Here is a 19746-nt window from a genome sequence, read left to right as displayed (position 1 = left end):
GCATACAAGCTCGAGACGTCTGTCAGGACATGTAATTATGCATGACAGTTCCTCTTCTAGTGATTCCTAACCCTCCTGGCTTCCTCCTATACAAACAGAGAGCAGTAGTGCCGGCACCTGGACTCTGAACGTGCTTTGGAAGATGTGCGGTATCGACGTCCACATGGATCCCAACATCGGCAAGCGGCTCAACGCGCTGGGTAACACGTTGACGTCTCTGACGGGCGAGGAGGACGTCGACGACATCGCCGACCTGAACTCCGTCAACATGGCGGACCTTTCGGACGAGGATGAAGCCGACTCCATGTCACCCACCGTCCACATGGTCAGTCCAGATTTGGTTCATCTACATCCTGGTTTGTTTTGGGGTTTTAATGTATGAAGGATATACTTTGTTTTTTCTCCACAGATTTAGTCATTTAAATACCACTTTTTCACAAGTTGTCACACACATTGTTTTGTTTAGAAACATTTGATCAGATCCGGCTCCAATCAGGACTTTTCGAATGATATGTGTAAAATCCATTTCTTTAGATTTGTAAAATAAACAACAACATGAATAGACTTTCAGAGCTAGTGGTGGTTATCACGAGTTAATGGAATAGTTTATGGACATAAACCTATTCGCTTTCTTGCTGTGAGTTAGATGGGAAGATCAATAACACTCGTCTACCTGTCCTTTAGATAAGAGGCCGGTTAGACGCCCTAATCCATTCTACCTGGCTTTAGAAGCTAAAGTCTGGTTCCAGTGGTCGTTTTTTCTTCCACTTCTGCATCCATGTGTCCCATTGTTTTCAGAGTCCAGGGAGCCAGTTCAGCCCTCGGCTCACCTTAAGGAAGCGTCTGGTAAACCACATCCTGGGCCTCAGCCCCAGGCCTCACAGTGTGTCTGTCGCCGCTGACGACTCAAACTGTTCATCGCCTCGCCTCCGAGCAGGCAGTGCCAGGGCCCAAAGACCCGTCTCCTGGGCCTGTGTATGTACATGTAGCCCACCACCGTGTGAAACTGACTAAATCACATCACAGCAATTATCACATCAAGGTTGTGGATTTCCAAAGGCTGAGCAATGCTTTCTCATGCTTACGCTAACGGGAAATAGTGTTGGTACCATTTGCTTTCACGGCCCACCTTTATAAGATTCACTGGCGGGTGAAACGAAATGTCAGATTTCCTGTGGCAAAGGAGAATCATCTTTCCCTTCTTATGGCACTGCTGGTGGTGGTGGTGGTGGTGGTGTCAGTGACATTCTTTGTGTTTGATACCTGGTGTGTTGATTGGACTACATGTCACACTTTGATCTAACAATCAAAATGTCTTCCCCTTTTACCAGACTGATTTGGGTTTCCTATTCACAGCATTTGCCGGGCGGACATCTTTCAAGACTTTTTTTTGTGGGTTTAATCGGCAGGTTTCTTTCACTTAATTTGCAGTTTTCTCGGATAAATATGTTCTGGTGTGCTTCATTGCTGTGACCCAACAGGAGACCATTGACCCCAGAAGGCAGATGGCCATGGGGAACCAGGTGATCGACGCCCGCGGGAGGAAGTTCACCAAGAGGGTTGTGGACATCCGAGAGTTGAACGAACAGGCCAAGGTCATCGACGACCTCAAGTGAGATTCCCGTGTACACACTTGTTGATTCTCACTGTGATAATAATAATTAAAATGGTTCCGTTGGTGCTACAAATATTTCCTCTATATATTTTCTTCTCCGCAGGAAATTGGGGGCCAGCGAAGGCACCATCGACCAGGAGATCCAGCGCTACCAGCAGCTAGAGTTGGTGGCCGTCAACGACATCCGGAGAGACGTCCGAAAGAAACTGCGCCGCTCCAGCATGAGGGTGAACGCTCCACTATTTACCTTTCTTAATCACAAAAGGACATTTCATTTGGAAAAAATCACTTTTTGCAGTTATTTGGACTGATGTTGCAATTACCATATAGGAGGAATTGATAGTTCTTGAATAGTAAATCTCAACCCAATTAAAAAGATCATTGGGATCTGTACTGGAAAAATATGTTTTAATTCATTTGTATTTATACATGTATATATAGTACATAATTGTATGTGCACAATGATGTCTTCCTAGCACACCAGCATTCAACATTTGTATTCACATTTGGTTTTCCAGCAAATTCAAGCTGCTAAATAAGAAGCTACATCACATCCAATCATATCTTTCTTACTTGATTCACAACGTCATATTTAGTTCCTTTCCACAAAAGTAGGAATTTCCCCAACATGTTATAGAAGGCATCAGGCTTTTATAGCCTAGGTAGATTTCAGAGCAACTTCTTAATGGCTAAAGAAATGTATTTCTGAGTTGGTGTGTGTTCCTCCCCAGGCGGCCTCTCTGAAGGATAAGTGGGGTCTTGGCTACAAACCAAGCTACAACCGCTCCAAAAGCATCTCGGCGGCAGCGGGTCGCCCCCCTCTGAAAAGGATGGAAAGACAGAGGTAACAAGGGCAGCAGTAGCCACTTTCCCTGCTGCCACATAATTATGGAAGTGACACGATCAATGGCGCTTTATCCAGCATTTACTGTAAACAAACAAGCCCTGGCAACCTTTGGTGCTGATGGAGCAACATGTTTTGAAACACCTTCCCCATTAACCTTCTCACAAAGAGGATGCAATGACTCACAGATTACAATGTAGTGTAGTGTAGAGGAAATAAGTGTTTGTTTATAGTAATTATGCAGATGCCTGTAATAATGTGGTATTTGCGTTAAAACAGTCGACACACTGTAAGACCTAAAGCAAACCGGAAAACATTAACTTTGAGCAGGAAATAAATGAGCTAGTATAATTTAATTCTGCCACTTGAGTTTCATAAAGAGTAAGACAATGAAAAATGTCATCATGAAAAACATAAACAGCTTAAAGGTGGGGTAGGCAATTCACTTCAGAAACACTTTTTGTTATATTCCATGGAATGCTCTTAACATCCCGATGGCAATGAATACATTAAATGCTTTGACAATAAATACATAAAAACATTTCATCTGTGGAAGCCGTGGCGCTGTGAAAAGCACGACCAATCATCTGAGCCAGCCCGGCTGTGAGGAAGTCTGAAGGAAGGGGCAGATTTTTTTCGGCTGTGTACTTTCAAATTCTAGCGCACTCGAGCTGGTTTCTCCATTCTTACCTACCCCACCTTTAACTGGCAAAACTTCAGGCTATTTAAATGTATTTACTTTGGTCCATGTACTGTATGTACATAATTGAAAGTGTAATATATAACATTGCTTCAATCTCTGTAAGATATAAGTCAACCTCCTACATTAAGCAGTTTTAATTTGAAATAATGTTGTAAAGTCTGAGGGCAGCCAGGCTACAGTAAAAGTTATGGCCTATCCAACCAGCTAGCTAGTTAGCTAGTTGGCATAACTAACATCACGTATTTACCCTAATACTAATAAAATATCGGTTTTGCGTAGCCTCTCCAGCTAGCTAGCATTCCTAACGTCACATATTCATTAATTAAATCTCTATTTGTGCAGTGTCCAGCTAGCTAGCTAATTAGCATTACCAACGTAATGTATTTAGCCTATTATTTAAAGAAAATATAAGTTTTAAAGCTCATTGGTTTTGATATTTGTGTCATTAATTATTTGAATTAGTTGAAACCCAGTACTTACATTTGAAAGGATGTGCAAAAAAATGTAGCCTTTGAAAAATGCAAACACTGGATTGGGATAGAGCTGTAAACTCTTAAACAGTGTATAGAGAAAAAATACAATCTTCTTCTGATGTTCTCGATGCTTCTCGATCAGTGCTTCTCAAAGTGTGGTCCGCGGACCACTGGTGGTCCGTGAGCGCCCCCTAGTGGTCCGTGAGTATATTGGTAACATTTGAAATAAATTAATTGATTTAAGTTTTCTGCACTCTCGCGGGAATATCTCCGCAAGGGAGCGAGCTTAAGTTTCACTTTCAATTCCATGAAATAGCCCAGCGCAACACCTTCGTCGCACATGTTGCCACTTGTTCGTACCATTTTCAGGCAATTTGTAATCTGTTCTAGAAAAACGATGTGTTTTTTGATATTTGTGGAGTTAGGTGGTCCGCGAGTGTTTTTTTATTGGTTAAGTGGTCCTTGGTATGAAAAAGTTTGAGAAACACTGTTCTAGATGTATTCATGTTTTTTTAAATCACGTCACTGTGTCCATAGTTCCAGAATAGGAGATCTGGATGATCTACCAGATATGCGCGTGGATGCCTCCTCTCCTGGTCCCCGGGTCACCTTCAACATCCAGGACACGGTAAACACATTTCTAAATATTCTCCTATGAATCCCCAATTTTTGAATGAACCGATAAGCCTTAAGAGTCTAGACATTCACATATGTTAGCTAGCAGAAGTATGATCTTGACACATTTGTTCTTACCACTGTGATAAAAGTAGATATTTGATCTCAAAGTGTTCATAAATCATCATCTCATTCTTCATTGTGTCACTGTAAATGTTCTTCATACCATATATTTACATTATGCGGGACTCGTATGTCATCTGGTGGAGAATTCTTGCAGTTTTACTCCAAATTTGGCTCAAAAGCAGAAGCCGAGTTTTCTTTTTTTAATTTTGGATGTACATTTTTGTTAAATTGAAGATAAATAATCAGGCCTTCGAAGCTGCAAACTCACCCATCAGTCCCGGAGAGATATTCAAGGTATATGCTTGACAATTTGAAATTGAACTAATCAAAAATAACCAACGCCAAGAAATACTTCCGTTTCCTCTTCTCTTCTAAAATGCAAAATCAAAACATACATAACCACATTTTCAACCTCTAATGTATGGAGGGATTGTTCTAACAGCTCTGCATGGTGAAGCTCTGCATCAACTGCTGTTTGTCACAACTGCATGTATCTTGGGCATTCAATTAAAAAACAACTACTAAAAAACCAAGATAATACGCATTAAAACAAGCTATAATAGAATTAGGTATATAACAATGAGCTATTTAATTTGTTCACATAATCCTTATATTGGCCCCTAAAACGCACACTTTCTATAGTGTAAAAATGACTAGTAGGAGACGCATGTTTAAATGTATATGATAAATAAATTCAACAAGGATTTGGAGAAATTACAATGTGTTAACGTACAAAAGATTCCATCAAGATGCTCACTTTAAAGCCACCAGACTCCATCGACAGAAACGTACATTTTACATTGACATAAAACACGCTGCATTCAAACTCAAAAGAAACACAAAAACTGTCTTTGTTTGTCTTCCCGAAAAATACTAAATAAAAACTGAATATATAAAAATAATGAACTATCATAACTGAATTTGACTGTTTTCTTACCCTGATCTTTGGCAATTTCGTGATGTTGAACTTGACAAAAAAACAAACAAAGTCATATCGTCTACTAGCAAGGAAAACTTCCGATCATTTATTGTATGAAACTGCTCAGTTAGGTCATTCAGTTCCCTGCCCTGATTACATTACATTGCATTTAGCTGACGCTTTTATCCAAAGCGACTCACAATAAGTGCGTTCCACCAACAAGATACAAACTTGAAGAAAACAGAATCATATAAGTACATCAGGTTTCATAGAGCAAAACATTTCAAGTGCTACTCAACTGGCTTTAGATAAGCCAGTCCTCCAGTCCTTACATTTCTGTACAATTCTTGCTGAAATGATCAAATTGTTTTCATTACTCAACTCCTCCAATATCCACTCTCTAACGACGACCCGGTCTCGCTCTGCTTGAGGCCACATGACCGAGTTCACCTCAGTTGTTCGTGTGTTCATGGTCATTTGGCCTTAAACACCCACATACTCTCCGTCAGTGAAAAGAAACCACCAAAAAGACAAATACTGTTGATGCTCGGAAACATTTGAAGTCGGGATTAGTTTCAGAGGCATTCAGCAAACATTTCCATTAACAAACTTCCAGTCAATACCCCTCTTCTGTTGGTTGTCGATTGGGTTTATAAGACCTGTAAAACTGTCTTGGGCTTATTTCCACTGTCCCTCTCTTGAGACATATGTGTACCTATTCTCCGGTCGGGGTCCCCATCTTCCTGTTTGTCTTTCATTCAGTGCATGAGCTCTCATCTTATCTGGGAACTGTTGCAGGCGGGTAGTGTTCTCTCATTGGACATGTCACACAACTAGGAACCACTTATGGTGTTTTTTGTCTTTGTATTTAAATGTTGTATCTTGCAATATTATTTTGGAAACTAGGTGGCATTGATTAAATGTTTCCGTGTCCCTATGTCCTCTTTGCTGGTTGTCGTCAACACACAGGTAGTTGGTTGTAGTGATTGTGCGTAAACACAATACAGAAGACACCAGTCACGATATCCAGTTGAGTTTGGGGTTTATTGAAGATGTTCTCGATGAGTTTCACCAGATGCTACGGAACTACTCTCACTTGCCTAATTGGACTAACAGGTAATGTGTAACTTCAATAAACCTCAACATAAACTCGGTTTGGCGACGGAAATCTTCCCTTCATCAAATGAACTGTCCAACCCGAACCATACAAACCAGAAAAGAGGACTTTTGGAAACAGAAACATTTGACATTATAATCCAATGTTAGTATTTAAAGATAAACTACTTGTCGTTCATTTAAAAAACAAACCCTAGTGGTCCAATAACCAGAACACTACCTCCTTCAAAGTGTTAACCCCGTGGTTCCCTTCCTACTTAAGACATGTTTTAAGTAGAAAGAACTTCCTGTGTGAGCTTGACTCTGTCCTCTTCTGAAGTTCCCTGAGGAGACAGAGGTGGACCTGTTGTCGGTCACCGTCGACGAGCCATCCCACCCTCATCATCACCTCCATCCTCTCCATTCTCCATCCGTTATGGAGGGCAATCACTCAGTTTTCAGTGCCCCTGGCACCCCCGCTGTCTTCTCACCCGTACTTCCATTCCAGCATGACGACATGAGGCGCGACGACCTGTCCTCATCCTCCTCCGAAGACTCCGAGAAGGAGGACGAGTTTGAGCGGGAGAAACCACCGAGCTTCCGCAGGCCTTTGTGAGTTGTTGTGATGAGTGTTGGATGAAATGAGGCACCATTAGGGTACTTTATAGTGTCCTTAAACCTGGAAGTTTGCATCTTAGCACTTCCGGTTCCCTTATGTTTGTGTTTAAGTGTTTTTGTCTGGCAATAAGGTCTGTGGTTAACACAACTTTTGTTTTACAACATAACAAATGTATGTTAATATCCCACTCTTTAATTTTCCAAGCGTCTATGTGTCATTAAAATGGTAGTTGCCAACATTCGAACATTAGCCACCTTTAAGCCTAACGTTAGTTTGATACTTCCGGCAATTGCATTGATGCTACAACATTCATATAAGTGTTCATCTGTGGTGATTATCCTGCCGCAGACCGTACTTTCAGCCATATGCCACCGCTCTCTTGCATGAACGCTCTTCTTTTCTGGTTTCTCTTGTGTTACGAAACAAGCTTCTTTTCCCTTCTCTCTCCTCAGCCAAGCTTCTCACAGGAAGCCCTCGGGTTTCTCTGCTGTGAGTCAGCTGTTCAGCGAGCGCTGGCCGAGCACCGCCGCCAACCGCAGCTTCAGCGGCCCGACAACCGAGAGAAACATTGACTTTGAGCTGGATATCCGCGTGGAGATCGAAAGTGGGAAGTGTGTCCTTCACCCAACCACTCAGCAGCCAGAGCACGAGGACATTGCCCTCAGGAGGTACGATGTAATGCACATGTTTATAAACAACTGTTTAGTGGTTTATACTGAAGCATATACAGTATATATTCTGTATCAATCATTCATCACCCAGATAACACCTTTTAAACCAATGACCTAATTACTTTGAACAAAACCACATTTTTGAGATAAAAAAAAGGCAAAAATAGTGAATTATTTGGACTATACTTAACATTAGAGGAACATGTCATTATGAATGATCACAGACTTGTGTACGTCAACATTTAGTTAGGATTCTGTTTTGAAACATAATAACACCAGATGCTATTAGTATAAATAAAACACCCCACATTTTATGCAAGTAATGATCATTGAGTTGTCTTGGAAACCTTAAGAACTTACCGGTAGTATGAAACCATCTTTTTGTGGCAATTACATGAAATGACCCCTTATTCCAACATTAAAACATTGTCAGGGTCAAATAGGACCCAAGGAAAACAGGAAGTAGTCTGACTAACTGTTCCTACTTTTTACGACGTGTGCTATCGACATTATGAAATCCAAGAAGATGAAGCTTATCCATTGTAGATATAAATAAGACAACTCAACAGAACTTTTGTGTAGGAGCTGTGATCACAGCCTCAGGAGTCTGGACCAGGAGTCTCCCCCTAAGAAGAAGAAGCTGCAGCCCACCTACACCTCCACCACCCACCTGCTAGCCGGGAAGAAGTGTCCCTCCACCCTGCAGACCAAGTCCAACGACATGGAGACCACAGTCTTCTACATTCCAGGAGTAGACGTTAAGGTCGGCTTCTCCCTCCACCTCCAAGTCTTCCACACGTTTCTACTATTTGAATTCCAAAGATGTTGTTATATTAGCAATACAAATGGATTTAGTTCAATGTCCAAAATAAATAAAAAAATGTATAGAAAGTATGTTCGTAGGGACAATATGCATCATGTTTTTATTTGTTTAATATCATTTTTATAAACTTTTTTCAAAGTAAAAAAATAATAATTCTAGCAGTTTGACATTGTAGTATAGTGTCACAGTCAGATATTTGGAAACGTTTAAAACATGTTGTCCATACGTGTAGTTGGTCCATTAGACTCCTTTGTTTATTTCCATAACATAGTGACATCACTATGTTACATTTGCGCTTATGACACATCTCTAAGCAGTTGACGAATCACAACAGAGCCGGCCAGCTAACCAATCAGAGCAGACTGGGCTCTGGTTCCAGACAGAGGGTGAAAGAGGTGCTGCAGCACAGGCAGGATGAGAATATTAAAGCATGCAAATGTCAGAGTAAAAGCACAAACTACACATATGAACCTGAAAGGAGCATAATATGTCCTCTTTAAATGATAAATTCTGGCTTTATCCTTCCCCTCAGTTGCACTACAACTCCAAGATGCTGAAGACGGAGTCGCCTAACGCCTCCCGGGGATCCTCCCTCCCCCGCACTCTCTCCAAAGAGTCGAAGCTGTATGGTATGAAAGATATCAGCCCTCCCAATGCAGAACAAAGCAAGACTAACTCGCTCCTACCTCCCCCGCCCCCACCTATTCCATCAGGTACTGAGCATTCCCTCATGTTACACTGCATGCCCTAGAACCGCCTGTAATCACCGACACTAGAGTCCTCAGCACTCTGCAGTGATGATTTGACATCCTAACGAAGACCAATGAAATGCATGCATCCTAATGTGATCAGTGGTTGAATGTAGTGAAGAACATGTTCTCAAGTATTGTACTTAAGATAAAATAACACAAGATAGACCTTTATTAGGAAAATGAAGGTGTAATGAATGAATACAAATACAACTATACAATTAAAACACTAAGTAGCTAAATAGAAGTACACAGCTGTACATAAATACAGATATGAGTGGATATATTTTTATTATTATTTATATACAGAGTAAGTCTTAAGTAAAACGTTGAGGTAATTGTGCTTACCTGAATATTTTAATTTGAAGTGACTGTACTTCTAATCTACAGTTTTGCAGCAAGCATTGTACTTTTTACTCCACTACATTTATTTTACAGCTTTAGTTACTTTAAAGATTTAACATTTTCTAGAAGAGATATTTATAAAACGAAAAAATAAACGTTGCCATTCAGTTATAGGTGTAAATACCCATCACTGGTAACTTTAGGTCACCTGAGTAACCCTGGTTCTCAGAGTACTTCTTGCTCCTCCTCCTAAGTGTTCATGCAGGAGTTTCTTTTTGTACACATTTAAACAAAATATGCTAAATGAAGAGAATGATCTAGTTTGATTCTGACAGAAGCATTAATCATACATGATTGTTTCAGTTTAAGCTAATTCGTACATTCTTTAAGAAAACGTGACTTACTATACCCTCCCGTTGGGCTGTGAGGTTCAAAGGGTGCGGCCATGAAGTCAGGGTGCACCCTAGATAACAACTGCCTCATGCATATTGATGCCAGCAGAATACATCAAAGACTATGAAAACAAGTGTTTCAAAATGCTTCCATTTGATCTAAACCTAAGTGAAATGAACCTTCTCAAGCAATCACAACATATAGTCCAAGGTGCAGATGATTTAGAATCCCATGTGTGTTTGCAGCCAAAGGTAAGAGCAGTGGGGGGGTGAAGACTGCCAAGCTGTATGCCTGGGTAGCCCTGCAGACTCTGCCGGAGGAGATGGTCATCAGCCCCTGTCTGCTGGACTTCCTGGAGAAAGCTCTGGAGACCATACCTATCACTCCCGTGGAGAGAGGCTACGCAGGTCAGCTGTTGCAGCCAGTCAAAACAATACTAACACCTAAAAGCAATGCTGCTCGTGCGTATCTGGCTTTTATCGTTAACTCTTTATGTGACCCCCCCCCCCCCCCCTCCAGCTGTGGCGACCCAGGAAGAGGACATGGGTCAGTTTGACCCGGTGGAGCAGCTGGAGGAATCCACCACCTCTCTGGTTTCCTCTTCCACATCCGCCTACTCCTCCTTCCCTGTGGATGTGGTGGTCTACGTCAGAGTCCAGGTACTGACAAGACTATGTTGACTTGTTATCCCTTTTTAAGAGTTATCTTACTTGCTTTCATCTATATTGTGGCTTCCTTCTTAGAATCAGACGCAGCTGTAAAGATAAAATGTGATGTCAGGGGGAGTAATAATAATAACTTGTGTTCATTTATTCATATACTAATCCCTGTGACCAGAGGCATGTTCTTGTTTGTACGTGTGTGTGTATATAAAAAAGTTAATAATTAAGAATTATAAATATATATCATAAAAACTAAATAAAATAATGAAATAAATACATTTATACTTTATGGTTTTGTGAAGCCTGGGAAGCAGTTGATCAAGGAAGATTAATAGATACCAGATTTTCTGCTTTATTGTCTTCCTTTATTTGGTTTTATTCTCTGCCTTGGGCCGCCCCCAGACCTTTAGGAGGGGTCCTCTCTTCTCACATTGGGCTGCTCGCAGACCCTGTGGGAGGGAGCCAGTCAGTTATGAGTCAGTTATTATGTTGTGCTTATTTAAATTGTATTTCTTGTCTTTCTGTATGTCGTTCGCGGGGAACTTGCCCTCAGCCATGACACCCCCACACCAGTCAGGTCAAATAAAGCCTCCCAAAGTAATATATATGAAAAGAGACAATGAATCTGAGTACTTGTTCCAATACTGGTAACTTTAGGTAACCACGGTCTCAGAGTAGCATGAGTGAGATGACTCCTCAGAGGAATGCGAAGGTAGACGCCTCCCTTAGTGAGATATCAAAACAAAACGCAAGGAAAAGGAACTCGAGTCTGCTTTGAAAGCCCGGTCCTGAGGGTAGCATGTGTGAGTCATCCAAACAAATGCTCCCAATGAGAACTGCTAACTTTCCACTTGGTTGTCCTCCAGACCACATTTACCTTTCAAATGGTTCCAACAATTGCAGCTCATTAAAGGTGGAAGCTATTTGAAGATAGTTGAGTGTAAGCTATGGGAATAATTGTAATGGTTTCTTTTTCTGATGTATTTAATATCTTCAAGTCCTGTTTTTTATTTGCAAAGCCATACATTTAGACTTGCAGTCACACACTTGACATCATGTGTCGCTTGTGTTTGCAGCCCTCTCAGATCCGCTTCAGCTGCCTGCCCATGTCCAGGGTGGAGTGTATGCTCAAACTGCCCTCTTTAGACCTGGTCTTCTCTTCTAACCGCGGGGAGCTGGAGACCCCGCCGGGAGCCCACCCCACTGACGCACCCCACCCCCCCTCCTCCACCCCACCAGGGCAGTATATCCCCAAACCACCGCCCAGTAAAGGTATGTAGGGCAAGTGACACTCTAATGCACATGTGTCAAACTCAAGGCCCGGGGGCCAAATCAGGCCCTTGGTGGATTTAATTTCGGCCCGCAGGATAATGTTTAATTCCTATTAGATCTGGCCCGTCGGTATATTGCACGCACACCTTCACTCCATCCTGAGGGTCTCCTCCGCTCAGAGCCTGAGCCCAAACATTGATGACCTTGCACCCAGATGAGGTGCCAAGTGTCTGAACTGGCATCACAGAGCAGCACACTGAGTTTACATGGATGTTTCCTTCTGGACTTTTTCTCTCACGACAACAGGGCATGTTTGTTTTTTCTTTGAGGGAAATAGTTTTGTTGAAGCTGTTGTTGGCCTGTGGAGAAATGTAATCTTAAGAAATGACTCAGGGGGGGGGGAGCTGCAGATAGAGCCATAAGAAATTAATGCAGCTGATTATTTAATGTTTAATGTTGTTTTATAGGCAATCATTTAAGCGTTGTTAGTTCCAGGTTTAATATGTGCAATAAGTTCATTTCAATAAGTTCTGCTATAAACATTGAACCAGTCCGGCCCTCGACTAGTACCCATTTCTTTATTTTGGCCCACTGTGTATTTGAGTTTGACCCCCCTGCTCTAGTGTATGCATATGTAAGGGAAACACTTTAGCAGTTTCTGAAAGCCTCTCTCACATTGTGGGCGTGTCTATTGAGCGGTAATTCTATTTGCTCGATGTCTCTTCCCATCACACCGGTCGCCCTCTCCGTTAATGTCTGCAAAGACACTAGGGTTGCATTGTTTGGACTAAAATAACTCATTACTATTATTTGTTACTGATATTGCAATAACATGTTCAAAATTGGAGGGAATTATCATTACTATATATTATCATTACTGAAACATTATTTTGATTCTCATTGGAACATATATTAGGATCATACTGTGATTTAATTAGTTATTCATTGTTATGATTTATTCTCTTCAGAATTTGAAGTACTTGAGTATATTGTAAGCATGTGATGCCAATAATGATGTACTATAAGATTTGAATGAAGAACTTTGACTTGTAACAGAGTATTTTACACTTTTAGTTTTGCTACTTTTGCAAGTATAACATTTGATTAATTGTTCCAACACTAGTAACCTTAGGTTACTTGCATAATCCCGGTTCTAAGAGTAGCATGAGTGAGATGACTCCTCATGTGCACCCCATAGTGAAACATCGAATGTAAGATGATGTAGATAAAAGCAACTAATGACATGAAATGTGAAAGTCTTTGTTATTATTCATTCAACGGATGCCTTGTGAGTGTGACTGCATGTCTAACGTCGTCTTCTTCCATCCAGCTTCCCCGTTGCTGGGGAGCCCTCTGGGCAGGAGCCGCCACAGCAGCAGCCAGTCGGACCTCACCGCCCCCCCCAGTAACTCCTCAGGCCTCAGCTTCACTGCCTGCATGTCTGACTTCTCCCTCTACGTGTTCCACCCCTACGGCGCCGGGAAGCAGAAATCTGCAGTCACAGGGCTGCCTCCGGGCCCAGGGCCGTTAGGTATGGAAGGAGAGAGGGGTGAAACATGTTGTAACATTCTAATGTGTACACAGTGCTGCAGTTTCCTCTTTCAATGTGGATATGATGTACACACCTGCAAGATCAAGGCTGTCAACAAAGAAATCAGCTCCTATGTCTTTTCCTTAACCTGTGAAAAATGTCATAGGGTTAGGGAAAGATGCAACGGGGGTTCTAAATACTTCACACCATGCGTTCTTATTGTGCCGTTTAAGGCAGGGTTAATAAAAGTTGACAACAGCGAAAATATCTTGGTAATATCCTAAAATAACAAAATTGCTTATCAAACACGAAAACACTGTGAAATGTTGACTCCATTTGATCATCTTACAGTAATTAGCATTTATAGGTCACCTGTTTGTTTAATATATTATTGAAAGTTCTAAACTTATGAGCAAGTTACGGGACAAGACGGACGGCCGAATGGCGTGTCCGGTAAATGTTGCAGACGAAAGAAAATGTGGGTTTGAAGCATTAAAGCTCCTTTCCTATTATCTTATTATAGCTGCCGTTTAGCTACTTCTGGTTCATTTCACTTATTAAGAAACATTCATAGTGTCACCATATGGCAACTAAGGTTGTGCTCGATCTGGTGCTATCGTGTGTCCTTAGCGCAGTAACCTGGCTATACAGCTATATAATTAATAAAGGTAAAAAAGCCAAATAATTGTAGCAACAATACGTTTGGAGTTGGTAATTAGACGAGTTATCTTCATGATTATTTCCCTTTCCCCGAAGGTACAGTGGACGAGGAGCCATCTTCAGTAACAGGAAGGAAAGACTCTCTGAGTATCAACCTGGAGTTTGTGAAGGTCAGCTTATCAAGGATCCGGCGTACCGGAGGCCCCACCTTCATCGAAAGCTTCATTCCTGCTAAAGGCGGCAAAATGGACACCACCCTTATCAACATCTCAGGTACACGTCAAGCTTTCTCTGAGAGAGCGATCGTACTGATTGTTTCTGTGTTGTCTGTTTAAGATTCAGTCTTGACATATTTGGAATTGAATTGGAAAACGTACATTTCCTGGAGGGGAAGATAAATTACCAGGAAAAGTGACGGAAATGCATAAACCTGTTTTGAAGTGATATATAACAGACAAAGATACTTGGCATGGATTTAAGGGATATGAAATATATTACAAGTCTGGAGTACTTCCTGAGGTTGTCTGGGATCGTAATCCTTTCAAATCTGCCACGTCTGCAATTTGACAAGAACACATTCCACTGAAATCTCGTATCATCCTTTTTCCGTGCCTTTTTCCTAGTGTGGTATTATGGAGGCTATGTTGCACAAAATGAAGGTCGTGACAGAATTAGTTCAAGGGGCTTGTCTCTCCACTGCATAAAGACACATTGGCAAAGGCATAGATGGTGAAGGTGTTCATGTTTAGTATAATATGTTGTCTGTAGGACCCAATGTAATCACAGGTAGAGCTTGAAAGAGAGCTTATTCAGTAAATGACAGCATCACCACAGGCTATTTCCATCCAAATGACATCTCAACTGATCTCCCACGACTTGCTGATTCAAAAGTAGGTTTGATGCTCTAACACTGCTTTTAAATACTAAAACGCAGTTACAAAATGACTCGGCTATAAGTTTACACTGTCAAAGACTTGTTATGTTCCAAACTTGAAGACTTCCAGCAGCTCCATTCCGTAGTTAAAAACTATTGTTGGCCTTTACATGCCCTATTACCTATAGCACTTATAACAGAAGAATAGATTAGCTCCCGTGTTACCTCGCCTTTTTCTGAGAGCCTTTCTTTATTTGAATCCAATGAGAGTGCATGCTATCATCGTTATCCTCATGGTAAAGCGCAGCTGCAGCATCTTTTTTTCCCACCGAGTGCGCCGCCATTTTTGTGCGGCCGCTCAGAGTGGAAGATATTTAAACTTTTAAAACGGCCCCTGTGACGTCACTGTAGACATTGCATGGAAACATAGTGTAGGATTAGCATAGTCCAATATCAATTTATACAAAAATGGTGGTATTTATTCCATGATGTTCAACAGATAATGTCTTTTGCCATTCCAAAATTATATTTGTTTTTAAATATAAATATGTGCTTGGTTGTTTCTTGTTGTATCCAGTGGATAATATCAGTATATATGAGTAAAATACTGAGTCTTTGTACCCGGGTTTATCCGGCAATGAAGATCAGACGTTGGGGGAGGGGTTTCTCAATCTAACCATAGAGGCGAAGTCCCTCCCCTTCCGATGGACCTCCGTGGGACCTTATTTCGGAAAAACTATGTATTGAAGTCAATGGAGAGAGAGAAAGATTATCATTCGATCCCGTTTGAATTGTGCCACGAATTATGATGTTTTTCAATTTAAAAGATAATTTTGCAAGTCAAAAAAATAAAAATGTGTTTTAAAACTGTGAAGTAACAAATGTTTTTGTGTGAAACGCTTAATGAACTACAACTCCCGTCTCGCACCACACACCAAAACGGCCGTCACGTTGGCACATTACACTTCTTTCTTTCAGAATGAGGCGAAAAGTATTAAAAGAGGTGAAAATCACTACAAGTCTGGACAAAAGAGTTCCGTAAGAGCCAGCATGCAGGATTTGTAGTCTTTCTAGTTGCGTATTTTTTTGGCGTAAGTCTTATATTTCAACCGTTTTACGACAAACTGTGACTTTTTTGACATGGAAATTATTTTTTAAGATTGACAAACATCCTATGTGTAATTCGTGGCACAATTAAAACGGGATCAAAAGATACGTTTTCTCTCTCCATTGACGTCAATACATAATTTTTTCGAAATAAGGTCCCATGGGTCGGAAGTAGATGGGCGGAATTTCGCAAAGTCGACATTTTAATAATCTTGATTGGGCTACCACTAGACAGGCAGAATATGAAGCATATCTATCCCAATGAGTCCGTGAAGTAATGAATGGGACATTTTTACAACATTGGAAACGAGACTGGGGAGCACCTTTGATGAAAACAGCACCTTTGCAATCTGAATGCCAGGATGCACACCTTTTTTCCCAGTAGGGTTGTTTAAAGAAGTAACCTTTAAATGTTTGTCTCGTATTTTTGAACAAATGTAATATCCTCCCCTCAGCGGTGTGCGACATTGGCTCGGCTTCCTTCAAATACGACATGAGGCGCCTGAGTGAGATCCTGGCCTTCCCCAGAGCCTGGTACCGCCGCAGCATCGCCCGCCGCCTCTTCCTGGGAGACCAGACCATTAACCTGCCAGGTGATTTTCTGACCAATCGGAGGCTTGGACTTGTCTTTTTCGGATTGGTTCGAGTACATTCATTTAGTCTTTTGTTTCAAGAAAAAAAAAGCACCTGGTACAATTTAGGGCTGGTCAATATGAAGAAAAAATCCAATATCCCCATACTATATAGTTGGGTTTACCATTGATGCTTTCACAAAGTAATTACAGCTTTATTTAGCATTAAATGCTTTTCGTAGGGTTGGGCATAAGATATCAAATACACAAAATAAATTTGATCAAATACCTCAATATCATTATTGTTATACTAACAACATAATTATAGGTATGACCATTTGTGGTTTAATCAAATATTTACATTCACATTTTTGACAAAAAATCTTCAGTAAAAATAATTTTAAGTGCACCTATCATGCTATTTTTAGGCAATAGCATAGGTTTCAGATATATAAAAATATATAAAAAACATGTCTATGAAGTTTTTTGGTCAAAATACCAAACAGATCACCCATTCTAGCCATGACTCATATCCCTCTATTTCACTTCCTGTTTCAAAAGTGCTGATTTTGGGTATAAAGCTTTACATTTTTTTTATAACAAATAAAAAAGGAGGGGGCTGAGCTCATGAGCGACCCGGCAGCTACTGTCTAAACTAAATACTGCCGTGATGAAACGCCATATCATGGATTATCAAGGATTATTTCTGAAACAGTCTGGAGCTCAAAGGCTTTTTTTCTTGCAGGTATAACACAAGGTGAGTTCCTTTTTATTTCTTGCTTCTTCACACACATGCTCTCCAGTACAGGTTAGCTCTGGGTGTTAGCGATGCTAATGTAAACACCGACCATATTACGTCCAAAACAGTCGAGCATTGTTTCTGATAGCAACGTTTCTGTGGGTCTGCATTGCCGATATGACGTCATATCAGACGCAAATCTGGATCAGCTCCGTTGTAGCCCCGTTTTTAGAGATTTGGGTACGGAGGAAAAGAGAGAGGGTTTTATTTTCTGAAGCTGCGTGAGTTCCCTGACTCACCGGGGACACATATTTATGTATAAAAGACATCAAAAAGTGCATTTTGCAGGATAGGTCCCCTTAAATGAATTAGCTGGTAAGTGTTAATAATAGAAGAGCTAGCTAATTCTGATACATTTCCAAATGAACTTCACTGTAATGCAGACTTCATATGGGCCCTATTTTGCATTTGGTGGAGGCAGGACATCTCCAACACATCTCTAAGCGTTTGACCAATCATAACGGAGCCGGCCAGCTAACCAATCGGAGCAGACTGGGCTCTGGTTTCAGACAGAGGGTGGAAAGAGGTGCTCCAGCACAGGCAGTATGAGAAAAATAAAGGGCCCCTTTAAAACTGAGAGAACACATGTGACATCACAATATCCAAAATCTAACATGATATCTAGATTCCTATCGCAATAACATAAAAGAAAGAAAAAAGGAAAGACAGGGTATTTATATGTAGAACTCCAAAGATCTAGCAAAGCTGTCAGACAACTCAATAGGAGACTGGCTCTTCCATGTAAATGGAGAAAGAAATAATAACTCCTCGATAAGGCATATAAAACATAACCAAAGATGTTGTGAGTTATACAGTCAGGTGTCCTTGAGCAATGTAAAAAACAGGACAGAGTTTTGTGAGTTCCATATGCTAAACAAATATTTTCTTAGCAACATGTGGTAAATGGACTGCATTGATATAGCTAATTTCCAGTCTTTGTAACCTTATCCGACTGTATCTTGCCCAAGGACATATTGACACGAGGCTGGACATCTAACCACCGACCTTCGATTGGTTGTGAGAGAAGTACATAATAAAAATGTGGCTTTTCTGGGAAACACTCCCATTTGAAATGCGTGACTTGAAGGTAGCGGTAAAAAGGTGGTAGAGGAAGTTGATATTGAGTTTGTAGCTGGAGGAATGAGGCCCTTGTATTATCCATGTAACGATCTCCAATACAGCACAGTGTGCTTCCCCTTCACACTGTCCATCAGTTTGAACTGGTGATTGTATTCTTCAGGGGTGATACTGAGACAATCCAAAGAAGGTATTTCATTGGATTAAAAATCTTCAGGGAGTTTCTGAGAATGGAGTTGTGATCAAGTGTTATTTTAGGAAGGATGTGTTTGGGAAAATAACAGTTCTAAAAGATTCCGGAAACTGATGGATTTGTTTTTGTAACAAAAGTGGAGACTGTTGTCAGATAATATGTTTTTGTATTTCTTCTCACTACTGTACATTTAGCACCAACAACTGTGCCACAGTGGCCACTGGTACATCCACTGCCTGTATGTTATCAGTCATTTGCTGATAGATAGTACAAATGGATATTACATAAATGTACCATAATGCAGCTTATAAAACAAGGAACATTTATGCCATATTATGAAATGACGATATCCAAGGTCTATTACGATTTCAAGTAATCCGATTTCACAATATGGAAATAATAATGTTGTATTGCCCACCCTAGTCCATTGTTGACGTTGTATTAAAGTATTGTTCCAATAGCTTGGCCTTCAAGTAAAAAAAACGCTCCAGGCAACAGAAATAAAAGGAAAAGTTATTTTTATAGAAAGAAATATGGAAAGGAAACTCCTCATTTCACAGATGTCAGCCTCCTAATCTCCACAGGTTTGGCTTGTGTTTTTTTAATATCCCATCTTGCTGACCTTTTATGGAATGCCATTTAAGCCAAAATTAAATAAATAATTAAATAAATACATATAAATATGCCTATGAAATAAATTCTGAAATAAATAAATGAGGCAATAAATATGTATACATGTACATTTAAATACACATTTATTTATTTCATGGGACTTTTATTTCATAATGACACATTTATTTATTTCAGATGACTTGTATTTCATAATGACGCATTTATTTATTTCATGGGACTTTTATTTCATAATGACACATTTATTTATTTCAGATGACTTGTATTTCATAATGACGCATTTATTTATTTCATGGGACTTTTATTTCATAATGACGCATTTATTTATTTCAGGTGACTTGTATTTCATGATGAGACATTTCCATTCCTTATATGCAAA

General features: G+C 40.5%; 1 protein-coding gene across 1 annotated transcript in view; it reads left to right on the top strand.

Moving 5' to 3' along the window:
* Positions 1-19746, top strand: part of kiaa1109 (KIAA1109 ortholog) — a 154333-nt gene that overhangs the window by 103018 nt on the left and 31569 nt on the right. Inside the window, exons 63-79 of the mRNA XM_071207266.1 lie at positions 99-325; positions 799-975; positions 1482-1612; positions 1719-1842; positions 2347-2459; positions 4173-4263; positions 4611-4670; positions 6731-7002; positions 7462-7677; positions 8263-8443; positions 9036-9216; positions 10236-10397; positions 10510-10649; positions 11729-11924; positions 13255-13455; positions 14212-14388; positions 16552-16689. Of these exons, the coding sequence (XP_071063367.1) occupies positions 99-325; positions 799-975; positions 1482-1612; positions 1719-1842; positions 2347-2459; positions 4173-4263; positions 4611-4670; positions 6731-7002; positions 7462-7677; positions 8263-8443; positions 9036-9216; positions 10236-10397; positions 10510-10649; positions 11729-11924; positions 13255-13455; positions 14212-14388; positions 16552-16689 (2787 nt within the window). The remainder of the gene's footprint in view (positions 1-98; positions 326-798; positions 976-1481; positions 1613-1718; positions 1843-2346; positions 2460-4172; positions 4264-4610; positions 4671-6730; positions 7003-7461; positions 7678-8262; positions 8444-9035; positions 9217-10235; positions 10398-10509; positions 10650-11728; positions 11925-13254; positions 13456-14211; positions 14389-16551; positions 16690-19746) is intronic.

Source organism: Pseudochaenichthys georgianus, chromosome 22 (genome assembly GCF_902827115.2).
Source record: "Pseudochaenichthys georgianus chromosome 22, fPseGeo1.2, whole genome shotgun sequence".
Taxonomy (NCBI): Eukaryota; Metazoa; Chordata; class Actinopteri; order Perciformes; family Channichthyidae; genus Pseudochaenichthys; species Pseudochaenichthys georgianus.
This window is presented reverse-complemented; position numbering and strand designations above follow the sequence as displayed.